Raw genomic sequence first — 18,763 nt, 5'->3', positions numbered from 1 at the left:
CTTACGTGACTAAAAACTAAACTAAACTTTGGGTAAGTAACATAAAAAGAAAATCATTGCTTTTGGGTGGAGTATTCCTTAACAGCAGTGTAAAGCTACTTTAACAGAATGCAGTTTGACTTTTACCTAACCAGTATTTAGGTTAAAAAAGTGAGATGAAATCTAGGAGTGGGTTGAAGAGTCATGGAAAATGTTCCACTGAGCTTCAGGGAATTTAGCGGAACACTTTTGTCAAAGACTGAGGGTCAATCAAACAAGAAAACCCCAGGTACCCAGGACAGAGAAGAGAACTAAGAATATCTGCTTTTATTCTCTCTCCCACCATCTTGAAGAGCCATGAAGCACAAGTAATTAATGAGGTTCAGCATATCAGATTAATTGTATTGTTTTGCAAATAAATAAATAAAAGATTATCATTTTTAGTTTATTTTGTTATATTCAGAGATCACACAAACAAAAGATTCCTCGATTTACTTGAAGTGCATGTATAGACAGAACCATTAATTTAACTTTAATGAGAAAGTAATGGCTATGGGGAGATAATCTGGAATTCGCTCAACTACTGCATCCACTTCTAAAATTATTTTTTCCAGTTACCAAAAGGTTTTCTTGGCTACACTGTGTGCCCAGACTGTTGCTCAATGGCTTATTCAGTGGTCTCTTCTTTTTTTTTTAATATTTGAGATACAAATTGATGCTTGTTAAAATTTAATTTGATGTAAATGTTAGAACTATTTGGTTAATGAAATAATTCAAAGTAGTGCCAAACGTTCTACGTAAACCTCCAGTAAGAACTAAGGGGCACACCTGGTACACGTTGAGCCTCGGATATTCAAGACTGACGGGAATTAACAGAATTACTGTCCTGTTATCTATAGAAGATGGACACCACCATGTCACAATCACAGAGCTATCATCTCAAGGACGTGCTTGATTTGCACGCTGGTTCTTACTTTGGTGGCAGCTGACCAAGTCTCTGAGACCCTAGCACTTGGACTGCGATTCCACGTACAAGAAAAGTTATTCAGAACAAATAATATTTTTCTGAAATTGAATCTCATAAACTATCCTATAGGAAGCCAAACAAAACCATTTTAGGCAAAAACATGATGTGCCCACATTAAAACACTAAAAATGTAAGAAGCAAAATAAAATAGAGAGTGGGGAAACAGTTTTGAAACACAAATAACCTCCCTTAATCAGATCTGCATCTTTCTAAATAAAATAGAATGTCAGTTATATAATCTTGGAAATCTTAAATATATGAATCTCCTAGAGTTCGGAAAACCAAAGAGAACTGGAGGTTAAAATTCTGCCAAGTAGAACATGATGTTCACATTTGCATTTGAAAATTGTGAGAAGAATTTTAACCCAGTGCACAACTGGGTAGGAAAGTATGATTCAGAATAGGCGTGTAATACTAGTTTCCATTTTCAAACAGTGAATTCAGTAGGGTTTAATGTCAAAGAATATAGCAATAAAACAATATGCAGATGATTAGAAGAGGTTTTAGGTTATTTTACATCTGGAAATGGTCATCACATACAGTATATACATTACAGCATATTGTCAATATAAAACATTTTTATAGTCCAGAACGTAGAGAAGAACAGCTCAGCACTATATTAAGGTGTTTGTCCAGTACTTAAAATAATGCATAACAAAATCAGCTAAAGATCATTGTGAACTTCCAATTTATTGCTGAAACCTTAGTGAGAACTGGTAACTTTTAGTCAACACCACCTTGACTCACTTTAACTACCATTTAATGATTAGAAAACCATAAGACAAATGTTAGTGTATTGCTTTACTCTGAATACGCACACTTTAGGACACTGCGATTTTGTATTTCTGAAACCTTAATATAAAATCAAAGCAATAAACATTTTCAGACAGAGATAAACCTGCTAAGAAAATTATACAAGGTGGAGATGATTCTTATTATGTGTGAGATTCAAGTGTCACTGGAAGCAATACTATAAGAGCAGGACCGATAATAGAGTGTACTGTATGTGAAAGTTTCATCATATTAAACACCAATGGTAAAGGAATCCCTGTCAAGAAACACAGATATAAAACAAGCAGACCAGCACAATCATCAAAAGACCAAAAAAACAAAAAGATTTAAACAGCTTACATTGTTGCCTTTCTCCTGCAGCATTTTCAGGTTGGCTTTGCACATTTGGAGCTCTTCAGCGAGTGACTGCTTTTCTTGTTCTGTTTTATCAAACATGCCTTTCAACTCCAAGATACGGGTTTGAGTTTCCTCATACTGCCAAGAGAAAAGTACATTTAATTTCTCAATATGACATTTACATTTATTGAAGTATTTTTAATAATAAGTAATTTAATAACACAAACCTCTACTTACATTGCTGAAAGTTTTTACCCTGCTTTTCTTTCAAATTGCTTAACAGTTATAGCTTTATAGTACATAAATGAGGTGGTATCCTCACAAATTGAAGTCAGTGTTTGACCTTCATAGGAAATGAAAATTTTCTTTCAGTTAGAATGGAGTATCAAATGAGATATGCGGACTGCTGAAGTTAAGTGTGCCTTGTTTGCTATGAACATAAATCAGTATTCTTTCTTCCACTGCCACTTGGACTTTAGAATACCATATAGTATTAACTATGTGTAATTGCTAATATATGTGTTAATTAGACTGACTTGAGAGAGGGTTTGTGTGTCTACTCTAATGCACTGGTGACCTGCCCAGGGAAAGGTCCTGCCTTGTTCCCAATGCTTGCTGGGACAGGCTATGGTATCCCTGCCACCCCGGTTATGAAAATGGATGGACACATTTTTGAGTCAAACTACAGGAAGCAGAGCCATACATAAGAAATTAGCTTTTACCTAAGCAACACAAAAAACACTACAATTCAAAATTTACAATCAACAGGACAACTATCAAACCCAAGTCATATCCACTGCTTTATAATTACTAACTTTGATGACACGTACATATTTGTGGGTGACATGGTGGTGCTTTGGACACGCTGCTGCCTCACAATAAGAAAACTGGGGCACCGGGTGCTCCATGCATGGAGTTTGCATGTTCTCCCCATGTCATGTCCATGTGAATATCCTTCAAATGCTCTAGAATCTTCACACAGAGCAGAAACATGCAGTTTAGATGAAGTGGCAATGTTAAATTTTGCCCTCAGTGTGTGTGTGTTTTCCCCCTGTATTGGACTAGTGCCTTGTCCAGGAGTTGTTCCTGCATTGTCCTTCATAAGTGCTGTGATGGACTCCCCCCCTGCCGTGCCCACATGGATGGATGGACACAGTATATTTGGTCTGCTTTTACATTCAAGAAAAAGAGTTGAAGTAATTTGAAAAATGTAAAACTGCTACAGGAAAGGTGTGGAGAGCTGGTAGTATTATTATTATAATTACTAGTGATTTAGCTTAGAGACTGTTCAGCATTGTTGTTAGCCGAGTTTGTTTTCCACTTCTGCTGTTAATGATAGTATATACGCAGCAACAAGCATTGAGCTCAGAGTGTAAATAAATCAGATGAGATGGGCTGTAAAACTTAAAACCTCAAGAAGAAATCACCCACTGTTGTGTAAGGCAGCATGACTGCCAGTGCATTGGTATTTAGAAGTGTGCCAACAGGCAGAGGAGCAAACTGCTGCCTTCAGAAACACAATGAAGTGAGTTGCTTACCATCTCCAAATGGGACATTGTTACGGAAAGTAATTACAGCTGGCAAAGGGGGTGCAATTTGTAACTTGTAATGGCAACAGACAGTGATGACTATGGTGCATATGGCAGACTCTATGCAGGCATCATGTGATGGATAGCATTTGAGTCGGTGCAGGTGACAAGTGGTAAAACTTTACAACATAAGAGAAAAATCTTTATTTACTTAAAAGTAAACTAAGATACATAAATACAAAAGGACACATGCGAAACATGTTTTTATTACTGATTAATAAATGATAAAGTGAATGCTTCCCTAAATTCTGTAACACCTTTAGCACTATACATACATGATACGGTAACAAAAATTATTAATGTCTGCCTGCTTTTTATCCATCTAGCCTCATACAGACCATCAGGTAGAGTCGGCAGATGCCAGTTTTGTTTAATGACGTCAATGACACAGAAATGAAAACAAAAGATGGTTATGGCTTATGTAGTTATGCCTCAACTCAGCATGACTGTGAAAAACTGCAAAAGCAAAACGTTATTAGTTTCATCTTCACTACTAACTCGGTGTCTCAACCCTTTTGCAATTTGTGTAACCTGCCAGTTATTCACATTATAAAAGTGTGCAAGATATTCTGATCTACAGTTCAACTCAATTTAGTTTATTTTGTGCAGAGTACACTTGACTTAGTCCAGGGGCAGCGTGCTGTGTGACAAGTTCATAAGTAGATACAAATGCAAACTTTACAAATCAAGACACAGATTTGCTTAAACTGACAGGAAACAAAGTAAAGCCCAGCAGCACCTTTCCATTAATGCATTGTTGAACTGTGGCCAGGCTGGTTTGGCTAAACGTCCACAAAAGAAATGTACAGTAAATGCACTGTAAACATATAAAGTATGCTTGCCACAAATATGCTATAAATATGTTATATAATATGGTGATATTATGACTTCTTTTATTTTTTACTAACAAATAAAAATTTAATGTATAATATAAATTTTTTTTCAAAAAGCAAGTATAAATTCACACACAATATTTTTGCTTTTATTCTACTTGAGTATGTGTACCGTGTGTGGATTTTCACAAATATAAACTGGTGCACATTTCTCTATTACAGCTTGTGCATAATGAATATTCTTTTAAAACAAACAGGTCCATCTACTTAAATTCTGACATTCTTACTCCTTTAAAGTATGCAGAGTGCTGAAGTCTACCCCAATAGCAAGGCACAAAAGGCAAGGAACCAGCCTGAAATGCAACACCAGCCCATCAAAAGGCACACCCATGCGCACGTGCATGATCTCAGTTTCAGCGCCAACATGCCAAACTCTGGAATGTGGGAGGTAACTGGGACATACAGAAATCCCCCATATGAACAGAGAATGTGCAAACTGCGTACATACAGCACTCGTCCTGTTTACTAAACACAGCCTGTCACACACAAAATAAAATAAGTGTCTAAAGAATTTTACTGGAGTACAAATTTAGCGGCTCCACAGCTGAAGTGAGATAAAGTGATTCTAATTATTTAAGACTAACAGTACCTCTTTTTGTAATGTCTCTGCCCGACTATCTGCTTCTGCAAGAAGGTTTCTGAGACCACTGGCATCCTGCTGGTGTTGCTCTTCCATAGCACCAATCTTATTCTCCAGATCTTTGTGAGTCTTTTGCAATACTCCAAGGTTACTGGTCAACTCCACACTGTGTTTGTGAGAGCTAAAGGAAAAACACAACAACATTTATTTCTATCACATTTTTTCATAAAAATGATGTAGCTCAAAGTTCTTCACAAGTTGAAAAAAGAAAAATATAAAAATAAGATTAAGTAATACTAAGAAACAAAAAATAAAGTCCAATGGCCAGGGAGGACAGAAAAAAAACAAACCAAAAAAAGAATTCCAGAGGGCTGGAGAAAAAAACAAAATCTGCAGGGGTTCCGAGGCTACAAGGCCACCTAGCGCCCACTGGCCATTCTACCTCACATAAATGATCTAAATCAGTCCTCACGGTTTTCAAGCTTCACGTGGAAGAATTGTGTGAAATGAAAACAGTTCACATATTAGAATGCCAACAAAAGTGTGCAGCACCAGAATTAATTATTTGCTATGTATCTTTCAAAAGTTTCTTGAATGGAAAAAGCACTTGGTAAAACAGAATTCAGCAATAACTTTTTGTTCTTTAACAAGACAGGTGACTGATGCTAATCATTCAACCTTGGAAAAATCCCCAGCCCATCCGGAGAGCTATAAAATCAGACGACCCAACATAGAACCGTCACTTAAAATACTTAAGTATCTTCACAATTAAAAAGTGGGCCAAGGAAACATACAAGGATTTTTCTACTGATGCACTCATGCCCAGTGTAGGCAAACTTCATGTATGTTTTGGTCATTTTAGTGTGGGCAGAGTGTCTTTCAAGAACAACGTGAAAACTCTAGTGTGGACAGAGATAATCTTTGTTTAAAAATGCCATTTCTAAACGAAAATGTAGTAGTGTGGGCGTAGCTTTAGGGTCTTGGCCTGCTGTAATTTAGATAACATGACTCCAAATAAATAAGTGCACAAGGCATATAATATTTAGTTGAATTATACCATACTTTGAGTACACTGGCAAAGTGTAATCATGTTGATGGGTCAGTTCCATTCTTCACCTGAAACTGACTGATATGGTACAAATACTACATATCTCTTCATTATTTTTTTAGATATAGTTTCTACCACCAGTTTTGACAAAAGATTATGGAAACCTGGTCAGAAACTAAACAAACTTTGAGTCTTGCCCATAATAGAAGAAATTCTCAAAGGGTGCCAACATATTGCCAATATAAAGGTCTCTGAAGATCACAAATCCAAGAATCTTCCAAATGCTAAAAACTTCAAAAGATAAAGACAGGTAGAAGACGATTGTCAAAACATGGCTACAACTGACAGTCGCATCTTCCACTTAATGCATCTTCCACACTGGTACCATATTCTGAAGCAGCACTGAATCCCCAGATTGCTGTTTACTTGACAGTAATTAGTTGCAGGAGGTGCAAAGAGCACATAAAGCAGAGTTGAAGAAGTACCTCAATTAGGTTAGGAATTTACTTATTTCTTTACAAAAACCTAAGTAAGAGTAACGTGCTATAATGCAATATTACATTGGAAAGTCACCATGCAGCTTACATCATGTAAACTGCAGAGATGGGAAGAGTTATGTAATGTTCTTCACTGCACATATAAAAAAGACAGATGCCCTTGTATGTCAGAGTGAGATCTCCAGCTGAATACTGGTCCCACAGTACCCTTCACCAGTCAAGATTTCTTGTTTTTTAAGATTTTTTCCCCTTTCCTAGAAACCTGCCTTCAATTGAGATACTAAATCGGATACAGAAATCTCAAGCCAGGTGCAGCATCTAACCAGCTCTTCCCTGCAAACAGAATGTAATTCCAGCTTTTCTCTTGGCATCCTATTACTAGTGGAACCACTTGTGTGTATTTTTTATACCCACGAATGTCACATAACATTTCTTCAAGTACCCTCAATCAAACAGACTATGAACCATTCAACAGCTGTGCCTGTAAGTGACTTCCTCCTGGAATTACAAACCACATGCATATGTCGAATGAAAAAGAGCCTTGTGGCTATTATTAACAGATATGCTGTCTGTTATAAAACAAAAATACATGCCACAAAGCTAAATTTGTAAGTTAAAAATTAATATTTAATAAGAAATTAATATTGAATGGCATGTATTGTATAGTTAGTAGAAAGCCAAACTTTTCTATCTTTAGAACTGACTCAGAATTCTGCAATTACATTTACTTTGTGTTCATTTACTAAACAGAAGCGCTCAATTAAACATTTGTACTACATAATGGCAAAACTTTGTTAATTTATCTACTAAGTAAGTCAGCTTCTTATACCTCCAGTATTCGTGTCGATGTAGTGATGTCTACTGGACTTTGCTTTTTTCCGGTCTTTTAGACATAACACATACACGTGTTATTGCGATTATAGACCAAATTATAATACTGTTTTAGTAATACTCAACACACATCCCCAACACAATTCAGTGAGCTATGTAGTGTGGTTAGAGATACGCTCATAAACAATGTGAAAATGCTAGAGTGGATGGAGATTACTTTCATTAAATAACACCATTTATAAATGAAAACAGTAGTGTGCATATAGCCTAAGATTGTTTGGGAATGCACACCTTGAAATTAGTTGATAGAATATGGAATTGTGGATATCCTGAAACCCAAAATTTAGTACAGATTTAGGTTTAGTTATGATGGGACATTAAATTAAGTTTCTAATTTGAACACAGAAAAAGAGTATTTTTGAAGCAGATGTCTTCAAAGGATGCATACATATTGCCAACAAAGAGATGGTTAAAGTTCAGAGACCTGTGTAGGTTTTTATATATATATATATATATATATATATATATATATATATATATATATGATTATTGAGCAGTGGAAGCCATTTGTAGTAGTGTCTCTGCTTTAAAATATTTCTAACAATGGTTACTTTGTTTCTTTACTCGTCACATTCTTTAATAGAATTGTTACCTGTTACAAGAAAAAAAAATACTATTTTGCCATTATCAATACAATAGTTTATTGCAATGTGTGCTGAAATTAAGAAAAAAAATATAAAGCTACTGTAAGTGTTTGTAGATATTTAGAATGTGACTACAAAAATAGACTTGCCTGTCCAGCTCCTTCTCAAGCTGTTGCAACTTTTCAAGAAGGCCCTCTCGCTCTTTGTGCAAAGCAGCACATTCCCTCTGTAGTCTCAAACACTCCTTCTGAAGCTTCTCGATTTCTTCTAGGGTGAAAAAGGCAATCAGTGAATATGTCAAAATAATAATTTTAAGTATAACTGCCTTGAAACTTTACACATATGTGAGAATCTGGAAACACAACACCCCAACACTTGCATCTTACATTATCATTATATTATGTTATCGTCAAAGAACAATATACAGGTATAGCTTTAGTGCTTATGTTTCCATACATACTGTAGCAACACCAAATGTATATTTTACTGCAACTGACTGATCTGTATTACCATTAACTTTATACCAAGGCATAAACATACTTTTTTTAATAATGTATTACAGGAAATGAGAAAGACTTGTTATCAAATTGTAATAAACGAAAAGGAAATCAAACTGAAGCAAAGTGCATCTGAACCCAAGCCATGATTGTTTCAGTTTTTCATTAATAACTATTAAAAACAATTACATTAATAACAATAAACTATTTAAATGCACAGTGCCTTCAGGATGTATTCAGACCCCTTCACTTTTTACACATTTTGTTACTTTGCAGTCTTGGGCTAAAATCAAAATAATTTATTTCCTCATCAAACAATGCTCAATATCCCAGAAGGACACAGCAAAATGAGGATTTGGGGAGTTTTTGCAAATTTATTAAAAATAAAAACCTGAAATCTCTCACCGACAAAAATATTCAGTCCGTTCGTTATGACACTTGAAGTTCTATTGACATTAGTTGAGCTGTTTCTACATCTTGTTTGGAGTCCACCTGTGGTCAACTGACTTGAGTTAAACAGGATTAGGAAAGGCTATCTAAAGAAGATCTCACATATGAGCACAAACCAAGCCTTGAGGTCAAAAGAATTCTCTGCAGTGCTTAGAGACAAGATTGTGTCAAAGCACAGATCTGGAGACGGCTACAGAAACATTTCTGACACACTGAAGATTCCAGGGTCCATATTTCTTAAATTGAATAAGTCTACAATGTCCACAGCTCCCCCTAGAGTTGACTATCCAGCCCAACTAAGCAATCGCAGAAGAAGAGCCAGGGTAAGAGAACAGACAAAAATCTGATGATCACTCTTGGCTGAGCTCCAGGGAACCTGTCTGGAGATGGTAGAAAATTTCAGAAGGACAAACCTCACTGCAACTCTCCACTAATGTGGACTTTATAGCAGAGTGGCTAGATAATAATAGTACATGAATGCCCACTTGTACATTTGTAAGAATGCACCCAAAGTCCTCTTGAGACTACAAGAAATGAGGCTGTCTTGTCTGATGAAACCAAGATTGAAAAATTTGGCCCTTAATTCTAAGCATCAGACCTGAAGGAAACCAGGAACTGCTCATCATTTGTGCAATACCCATTCCAGCAGCAAAGCATGATGGTGGCAGCATCATGCTGTAGAACTGGGATCTGGGAGACTAGTTAGGGTTGAGGGAAGGATGAACAGTGCATCGTGCAAAGATACCCTTAATGAGAACCTGCACCAGAATGTTCTAGACCTCAGACTGGGCTGAAGGTCCGACTTCTAACAGGGCAATGACCCTAAGCACAAACCAAAGACATCACAGGAGTGGTTAAATCCAACTCTGTGAATGTTCTTCAGTGGCCAAGCTACAACTCAATCGAACATCTCTGAACAGTCCTGAAAACAGCTGTCTGACAGTCTCCATCCTACCTAACAGACCTTGATAGGATCTGCTGGGAATAATAGCAGAAAATTCCCAAACTGCATTGTGTGCAGCTTGTTATGTCAGACCCATGAAGACTCCAGGCTGGAATTGCTGATTTCAAGGAAGTACTAAGTAAAGGGTGTTATTACTTGTGATATTTACCTTGAAGTTCCTCAGTCCTCTCCTTCTGCTGACTTTGAAACTGGAAGTTGGCCTGCAATCCAGTGATTTCTTCTTCATACTGGGAGGCAGCTTTACGCCATTTCTCCAGCTCACGTTGCACTGTGCTGAGATCCTCCTGCAGAAAGACTATTTCTTTCTCCCGTTCTGATGTTGCCACCTCCATAGCATGTCGCATCACTGAAATCTCCTCTTGAGCATTAGCGAGTTCATCTCTTGTGTTTGAGATCTCGCTTTCCTTTTCCTCCTTAAGAATTTCAATATCCTTCTGCAGCTTGTGCAAATGGGCTGGATGTTGGAGAAAGAGCAAACATTATGATTTACGATTTTAAAAAGTATCCATTTTCCAAATATCAATGAAAATAAACTTAGAAGGAATGAAAGTCTTTTAAAATGAACATTCCTGAAAATAACTTCTGTCACTTTTCGTTTTAAATTATAATGCAAAAAGTTCAAGGCAAAAAAGCAAACATGTTGTGCTATTTGTTTGCCGCTATTCAAATCTTCTGCGATGGATGCTAACTATGTTTCTTTAAGGACTCTCTGGTATTTGTTTAAATAATGAATGGGTAACTTTGTTCATTAGTTAATTACCAAAAAATACCCAGAAATGAGCTAAATATAATAATTATATGTCATCCTCAGAAAAGCTCAAAATAAGCTTTTTTGCTTTCTTTTGAACTTTAAACTACATATTTAATAACATTGCCAAACTGTCTGGTTTTGACATTTTGCCATGGGTGCCACTGCCAAGATCACTTATGTGAGTAAACGAAAACTGTACCAAACCTTGAAGAAACTGGATCTGTTTTTTCGATTCCTCGGTCTGTTGCTGGCTAGATCTTCGTTCTTCTTCAAGTAAGGCTGAGAGAGAAAAAAAATGGTTGAAAAAGGAAAAAAACGATGCATGATAACTGCTGACACAAGTATTTAAATGCTACTTTAGCATAGGAAATATTTATGATATTTGATTATGTGCAATGACACCTATACGTTTTCTGCAATGACTTAGTCCCAAGCAGGGCTAGACAGAATCACAGCAGCAAACAACTGTTTGGGTTTGTAATCTAGGAATTGTAACTCGCTTGTATTTTGTTCTGAACTCTTCACTTATGATGATCACTTTTGTAACCTTGCCATGTAATATTCATTTAAAAACAGTCCCCCTGCCTGATGTTTACTTGATTAAGTTGTTCTACTCTGGAAGTCTCCTTGGATTAAAGCTTCTACCAAGGAAATAAATGTAAATGTAAAACAACAAAGGAAAAGGAAACTCGTGCATCATAGTTTACACCAATTTCCACTCTTTCACCAACCATCCTGCCTAATTTTGGTATATGGGAGGAAACCAAAGTACTGGTAGAAAGCCCACACAGACAAAGTGAACATGACAACTGAATTAGATAGCATCCAGGCTGGAGTTTAAAGTGTGGGCTCTACACCTGTGAGAAAATGCATACTCAGAAACCCAGCTAATGTTTATGTGCATTGATGATTAGCAAAATGTATTCATTTAGCGTACAGCATATCAAATGGCTACAATGAAAAAAAAAAATCAGAATAAACCATAACTATGAACATACCTTGCAGTTCCACACATTTCTGTTTGCCAACTTTAGCCAATTCTTGCGCTTCTACAAGTTCTTTGTGTAAATGCTGTATCACCTTCTCAGTGTCCCCACTGTCAAAATTTAAACGTTGCACTTCATCTGCAATATATTTCAAAAGATTATGTCTTAAAAATAAACATTTTCCATCATAACTATTTATGAGGAGTAACACTCACTCTTTATTTTAAAGACACTGTAAACTATTGGGTATGTAGACTGCAACCTGCCTTAGTGAAATTAAAACCTGGATGGAGCTGAACTCTTTAAAATTAAATTGCAACAAAACTGAACTCCTGCAAATTGGGACTAAAATGCAACTTAATAAAATGAGCTCCTTCCCAGTCAATCTTGGCGGTGATCTCATCAGACCTGCCTCTACTGCAAAGAATCTTGGTGTCATTTTTGATTCCTCCCTTTCTTACTCCGCCCACATAAATCACATCAAGAAACTTTCTTACTTCCACCTCCGTAACATATCCCATGTTCGCTCCTTCCTCTCCTTTTCTAATGCTGAGAAACTTGTCCCTGCTTTTATCACATCCCACATAGATTACTGTAACTCGCTGCTTTTAGGTGCCCCTTCTAATCTTATATCACAGCTCCAGCTTATTCAAAACTCGGCTGCAAGAGTCCTGACTCGAACCAGCAGCAGCGAGCACATCACACCCATCCTGCTCCATCTTCACTGGCTCCCTGTGTCTTACAGAATCGAATATAAAACCCTACTAATAACCTATAAAGCCTTAAATAACCTCGCGCCAAACTACATCAGTGACCTTCTCCATCACTATGTGCCTGCCCGCCCACTAAGGTCCTCTGACTCTGGCAATCTTGTTGTGCCCCACACTAATCTACACTCCATGGGTGACAGCAGGGCCTTCAGCTGTATAGCGCCCAGACTGGAATGACTTACCGAAATTAATCAGGTCAGCTGACTCCATGAATTCTTTTAAAAAACAACTTACAACTCATCTGTTCAGGAAGGCTTTTAGCTCTACTTGACTTCATTCCCCTTCTCTCAGTTTACCTCTTTGTCAAGATGCTCATGGTGTGTGTGTGCTAGACCATCAATTATGTTGTCTGTTAGGCTTTCTCTGAATTTACTGTCTTAATCTTCTTTATTTATTTATTTGGCTTGTACTATGCTATATACTGTATACCCTGCCATTCTTTCTTATATTCTGTAAGTGCCTTGAGCATGGGAAAGGCGCTATATAAATAAAATGTATTATTATTAAGCTTTAAATAAAGATCCCAACGAATGTTACATGAAACATTAAATTTGTATTCTGGAAAAAATAACTGCTTTGTAAAAGATTATTAGTTAAAGTTTATACAACCTCTCAAACTGACAATAATTCAGATTAAGAAAATTTATGTCAAAAATGAACAAGCTGATTTAGTTCCTAATAAAATATGTATGCATTAGGATCCACCTTTTTTTAAACATTTATAAAAGACCTCGAGTGAGCCAAAAACCAATCCTAATACAAAATGCTGATTACACTGTGCACATAAAATTTACTTACAGCAAACAATGAAACTGGAGCAAACTGGAATAATCATTTAACAGGATGGAAGTTAAAACGGGGTGAGGTGAAACAGGAATGTCACATTCATGACACCATGACACACTCGCCCAAATTAAATGTTCTAAAAAGAATACAGACTTGTAACTTTGGCCCCAAGAACAGACATTTAAACCTCATGAGAGGCAAAAGCAATTAAACATTTGTGTCACTGGTAGGACAATCTACTAAATGTAGAAAGTAAAGATTAAAACTAAATGGCATGTTCTATACTAATGCTATTTTGGGAAATAATCATTAATTAGGCATCAACGTAAGCATGAGAAGTGGGAAGTGTGTCTTATTGACTAATAATTCTTGAAGCCTACTGTTGTTCTCCAGTGATTAGAATTATTACAACAATCATTCTTGGATCAAAAATGTCTTGTCCTGTACTACAAGTACAAGTATTAAACTATCCTACAATGGTAAAAATAAAACAAGATGACAGTTCACAAGCCTTACTCATTTGAAATACTTTTCAAAAAATTCTTCTCATCCGTCACAAACCTCCTAATTCAAATGTTCAAATGTTATGGTTAAATGCCAAGTCACAATTTCCTGTAAAAATTAAGACATTTGATAACTGTACTATCCAAAATATGAGTTATTTGTTGTCTGATGTGATATGTCCAAACTGAAAGTGAAAGGGCATTATAGTGTGGGATAACCAACTGAGGGAAAATAGACATGGAATAAGCGGTTTTCATGATACAAGTTACAGATTAATGTCTTAAAATAACTGTAATGGATAAAACACTAATGTGACAAGCAACTGCAAGAACCAACTATGTATAACAGCATGATTAATTATGTGCCAGCACTATATTCATGAAACTTTACAAATAAAAAGGTATTGTTCACAGTATAAGACAAACTAAATTTTCATAAGTTGGCTAATAGTTGGCCCTCAAAATGGAAGAGCATTGGAACAACCATGAACAATAGCCGAGTGTTCTTATATACCAGTAATGGAAAAAGACAAACAACCTCACATATATCTGGTCAATTTAGAATAAGCCATTACACGTCTCAACTCATTTTCTGAAGCTGCTATTCCTAGTAAGGGTTACAGTGACAACAGGCCAAGCAGGTCAACCCAGACTTTCCTGTCCCCAGCTACCGATTCCTGCTCTTCTTAGTGAATTCCCAGGTGTATCCAAGCCAGCCAAGACAGAGAACCTATCCAGCGTGTCCTGTGTCTGCTGCAGGGTCTCTCTAGAGCTGCTCCAGAGATAGCCATCCATCGTTTGGGAGATGTGGGCGGAGAGGTATGAATCTAAGGGGTGCATCCATACAACATGCCCAAACCACCTCAACTGGCTCCTCTCGATCTGGAGGAGCAGCAACAATACTGTGAAGCTCTCCAGAATCGCTGAGCTTCTCACCCTATCACTGAGTGTTGGCCCAGAGGCCCTGTAAAGAAACCTCTTATTTCTGCCACTTGTACTCCCAATCTCATTCTTCCAGTCTTTACCAGACATTCACAACCATAGGTAAGGACAGGGATATGTGTTATTGATTATATTCTTTGAGACACAAAACATACGCTATTACTTTCCAAGACCAATATTTATTCACATTTGACATTTTCACTTAATGTCAATGAGGAAGTCTCATGTAGGTAGGTAGGTGTTTCTTATTTGGGTTAAATGGTGCATGTTTTTGGTGATGTGTTCCAGGGACAATAGTGCACAGTAATTATTAACATATTAATAAAGCATAGTTAATGTCACAAGAGATGTAAAGGAAAGGAGTTGTGGAGATATTTGTACAAGCTGTAAACTAAAAAAAAAAAATTTCTTTTCCACGTGTGCCTATTAGCATATCATTTGTGCAGCACACAAACGTATTTCCTCTGTTGCCTGGAAGTTCCATTCTGCATTTTTCAGTTGCCCAGAGTGAAGCACCTAGCAAAAAATATAAGCAATGGCTTGGCCAAACCATAACCAAATAAGAAGTTTTACAAGGCATTTACTTGCACTCTTGATATTGAAAGTAAATCCATTTACAGTACATAAAAAATAAGATTAAAGAGTGAAGAAACGTTTTCTACTAAATTTAAATTTAGAGTAATTAATTACAGGTAAAGTTTGTTCTGACTACCTTTAAGATTCTGCTACTAAACAAAGCAAACAAAGCAAAATGTAGCTCTTTGAGGAACTACCTTTTTTTATATATATATTTCTTTAATGGTTTTAATTAAATAACAAAGAGTCCCGGGTTCGTGTCTCAGGTGCTCCATAAGAGGAGTAGTTTATGTGTTCTTCTCCCTTTGGCTTCTCTAGTTTCCTCGCACAATCCAAAGGCATGCAGGTTAGGTGAGCTGGCATTGGTAAATTGGCCCGTGTGTGTGTGAGTATATTCATCCTGAAGTGGACTGGCATCCTGTTCTGGGGTTGTTCCTGCCTTGTGCCCAATGCTTGCTGGGATAGGCTCCAGCTTCCCGGTGACCTTGCTCAGGATAAGCAGGTTTCAAAATGGATGGATAGATAAACATTTCCATTTACTTGCAATGGTCTAAATGTCTTTGCAATATCTGTATAGTATCTTCTATTCATGGAACCTGTGATCATCAGAGGTGACTGTGCGCAGAGGGTGCAGACCTTTAAATATCTGGGAGTGCAGCTGGATGACAAATTGGACTGGACTGCCAATACTGATGTTCTATGTAAGAAAGGTCAGAGCAGACTATACTTTCTGAGAAGGTTGGCATCCTTCAACATCTGCAGTAAGATGCTGCAGATGTTCTACCAGACGGTTGTGGCGAGTGCCCTCTTCTACGCGGTGGTGTGCTGGGGTGGCAGCATTAAGATGAAAGACGCCTCACACCTGGACAAACTTGTTAAGAAGGCAGGCTCTATTGTAGGATTAAAGTTGGACAGTTTAACATCTGTGGCAGAGCGACGGGCATTAAGCAAACTCCTGTCAATCATGAAGAATCCACTGCATCCACTTAACAGTGTCATCTCCAGACAGAGGAGTAGCTTCAGTGACAGACTTTTGTCATTGTCCTGCTCCACTGACAGACTGAGGAGATCGTTCCTCCCCCACACTATGCGACTCTTCAATTCCACCCGGGGAAGTAAATGCTAACATTAATTTTATTTTAATTTTTTTCATTTTTTTTTTTTCATTTTTATTACTATTTAATTGAATATTGTTTCTTTGTATCAGTATACTGTTGCTGGATTATGTGAATTTCCTTTTGGGATTAATAAAGTATCTATCTATCTATTGTGTGATTTTTGGTGCCATGTTTTAATAGGGAAGGGGATATAGTAACAGTCATTTTTCATAAGTGTTATTAAAGGATGTTTCATAAATTTTGAAACTGAGGTGTGATTATAACAACAAGTACAATACATCACAGATAATTACATGGAATTACAAGGTTGTAATTGAAATGAAAAAAATAATTAATCAATTAAAGAGAAAATGACTATATTTAATACAAAAGCACAGAGGATTACAGTGCTGGCTATAAATTAAATATCGGTCTAATGTAATCACACCCAACCCCCCAAAAAAAGTGTGTGCTTAGTCATAAAAAGTGGAGTGAACAAAAATGCAAATAGAAGTTCTGTTAAGAAAGTCACCATAACAGGAAAAAAGAAAGCTAGCAATAAAATTACAAAAGCTGCTTTCAGGAAATGAGTCAGATGTGTTGTTGGAGGAGACCAAAAATGACCAATTTCCAAAAAAATAAAAGGAAGCTAAAGAAACTTGAATGAAAGGCCTTCTAAATGAAACAATGCATGTGTTGTTTTAATCTGAGTGCTACTGTTCAAAACAAAAAATATGTCCTGACAAAACTCTTCTGCAATGGAGGACACTGAGGCAAACAGTAACTGTACATAATTGAGTGCAGCTGAAGACATTACAAAATAAGACAGCGTGAATGCACCAAATTTTTCAAAAGGTTAGACACTGATTAATGCAGACACTGATAGGAAACATGAAATTCCACAAGTGGTATTTGGCAGAGCATCACCCCATTAAAATGTGTGTACAACAAATGATAAATATGACCATGAATCAGAAAAATACAAAGTTACCAATAATCAAATATACTATGCTCCTTCACACTTTAATTTTGACCTGGCTCCTAAGTCCATATTAAAATGATGGATACTGAGAATGTTTAAATTCTACAAGTCTGAATCATATGATTGCAGTCAGGAGAGAAGCAAATTGAATCTCCACAGTGCCACCATTGTTAGCTTGGATGTGCTTAGCAAAATAAAAGCATCAACAGGACAAAAGCTTTAAAAAAAAAATGGGTTGATGGTAATGAATTCCTTTACCGCAAATGTGTATTTAAATAACCACATGTACAGGTTGTTTTGGTTGTACTGCACTTCTACATATGAATTTTTCTTTGCATAGATGTTTATAGCTTTTATTAAAGTAACATGAAGTGCATTTACTCCAAGTTAGTACAAATAGAGTACAACTAATTTGGTTCACAAATTGGGAAAGGAATATATTAAACATATACACATACTGTGCATATGTACTGTATACTAAAGATAATTTGATAATACATACCTTAAGATATAAAGAAAACTGAATAATTTCAATAAATTCAAATGTAAAAATATTACAAAACAAGAAATGTACATTTGAATGATCTACAATAGTTAATTTGGGAACCACACAGTGGGTGATTGTATAATAGTAAGGTATAAAAGTGTTAACAAAAAAATAAAAACTGTTAAAGAGCACAACCAATTTAAACAGAGCTATAACAAGAAAGAAAGAAGATCCTCGGGCATTACTGTACACTTAAGGAAAGAAGGGGGTGGTAATGTTCAGTGATTTTCAAATTTTATCCTTTGGTTTCTCAAATTACACAAGCATGGCACAAATGATAATTGATTTCAGTCTCTTTAAATGTTACTCTTATGGTGGTAGGTCTTTGCTCAGCAAATGCAATTTAAATATATGGTGACAACATGTTTATATAAAAAAAGGCAAATGCTTTATTTATTCTTGTGCTACGGCAATTTTCTGAGATGCCACTTGTGATGGCCCACCTTCACTCTTTGTTGTGTCCAGGTGATTTACTCGGCTACATTTTAGGTCACTATTGCATTGCACAAAAAGGAATTAAGCTCTAATGTTTGTTTTCAAGAGTATGAAAAACAAACTAAACACATTCAGCGTGTATTACAATGAAAATATAATAATGCCATTACTGGTTGACCTGGTTATTTTGTTTCGTATTACTGAATGAGTTGCAAGTCAACAATACTTTATAACTCAATAATTTTGGAAGCATTTTTTTTT

The 18,763-nt window shown here is 36.4% G+C and overlaps 1 protein-coding gene across 9 annotated transcripts in view; it reads right to left on the bottom strand.

The window, feature by feature from the left end:
- slmapa (sarcolemma associated protein a) overlaps positions 1-18,763 on the bottom strand; it is a 132,971-nt gene that overhangs the window by 4,253 nt on the left and 109,955 nt on the right. For 8 of the 9 annotated variants that reach the window (XM_039770805.1, XM_039770803.1, XM_039770806.1 and 5 more), the window contains 6 exons: positions 11,877-12,002; positions 11,083-11,157; positions 10,276-10,581; positions 8,366-8,483; positions 5,206-5,377; positions 2,138-2,272 (listed from right to left, as the gene is read on the bottom strand). In XM_039770805.1, the coding sequence (XP_039626739.1) occupies positions 2,138-2,272; positions 5,206-5,377; positions 8,366-8,483; positions 10,276-10,581; positions 11,083-11,157; positions 11,877-12,002 (932 nt within the window). The remainder of the gene's footprint in view (positions 1-2,137; positions 2,273-5,205; positions 5,378-8,365; positions 8,484-10,275; positions 10,582-11,082; positions 11,158-11,876; positions 12,003-18,763) is intronic. The other variant, XM_039770804.1, reaches the window with a different exon arrangement.

Source organism: Polypterus senegalus, chromosome 12, assembly GCF_016835505.1.
Source record: "Polypterus senegalus isolate Bchr_013 chromosome 12, ASM1683550v1, whole genome shotgun sequence".
In the NCBI taxonomy this organism is placed as follows: Eukaryota; Metazoa; Chordata; class Cladistia; order Polypteriformes; family Polypteridae; genus Polypterus; species Polypterus senegalus.
The sequence above is the reverse complement of the archived record's forward strand: the minus strand, read 5'-3'. Positions and strand labels throughout refer to the sequence as shown.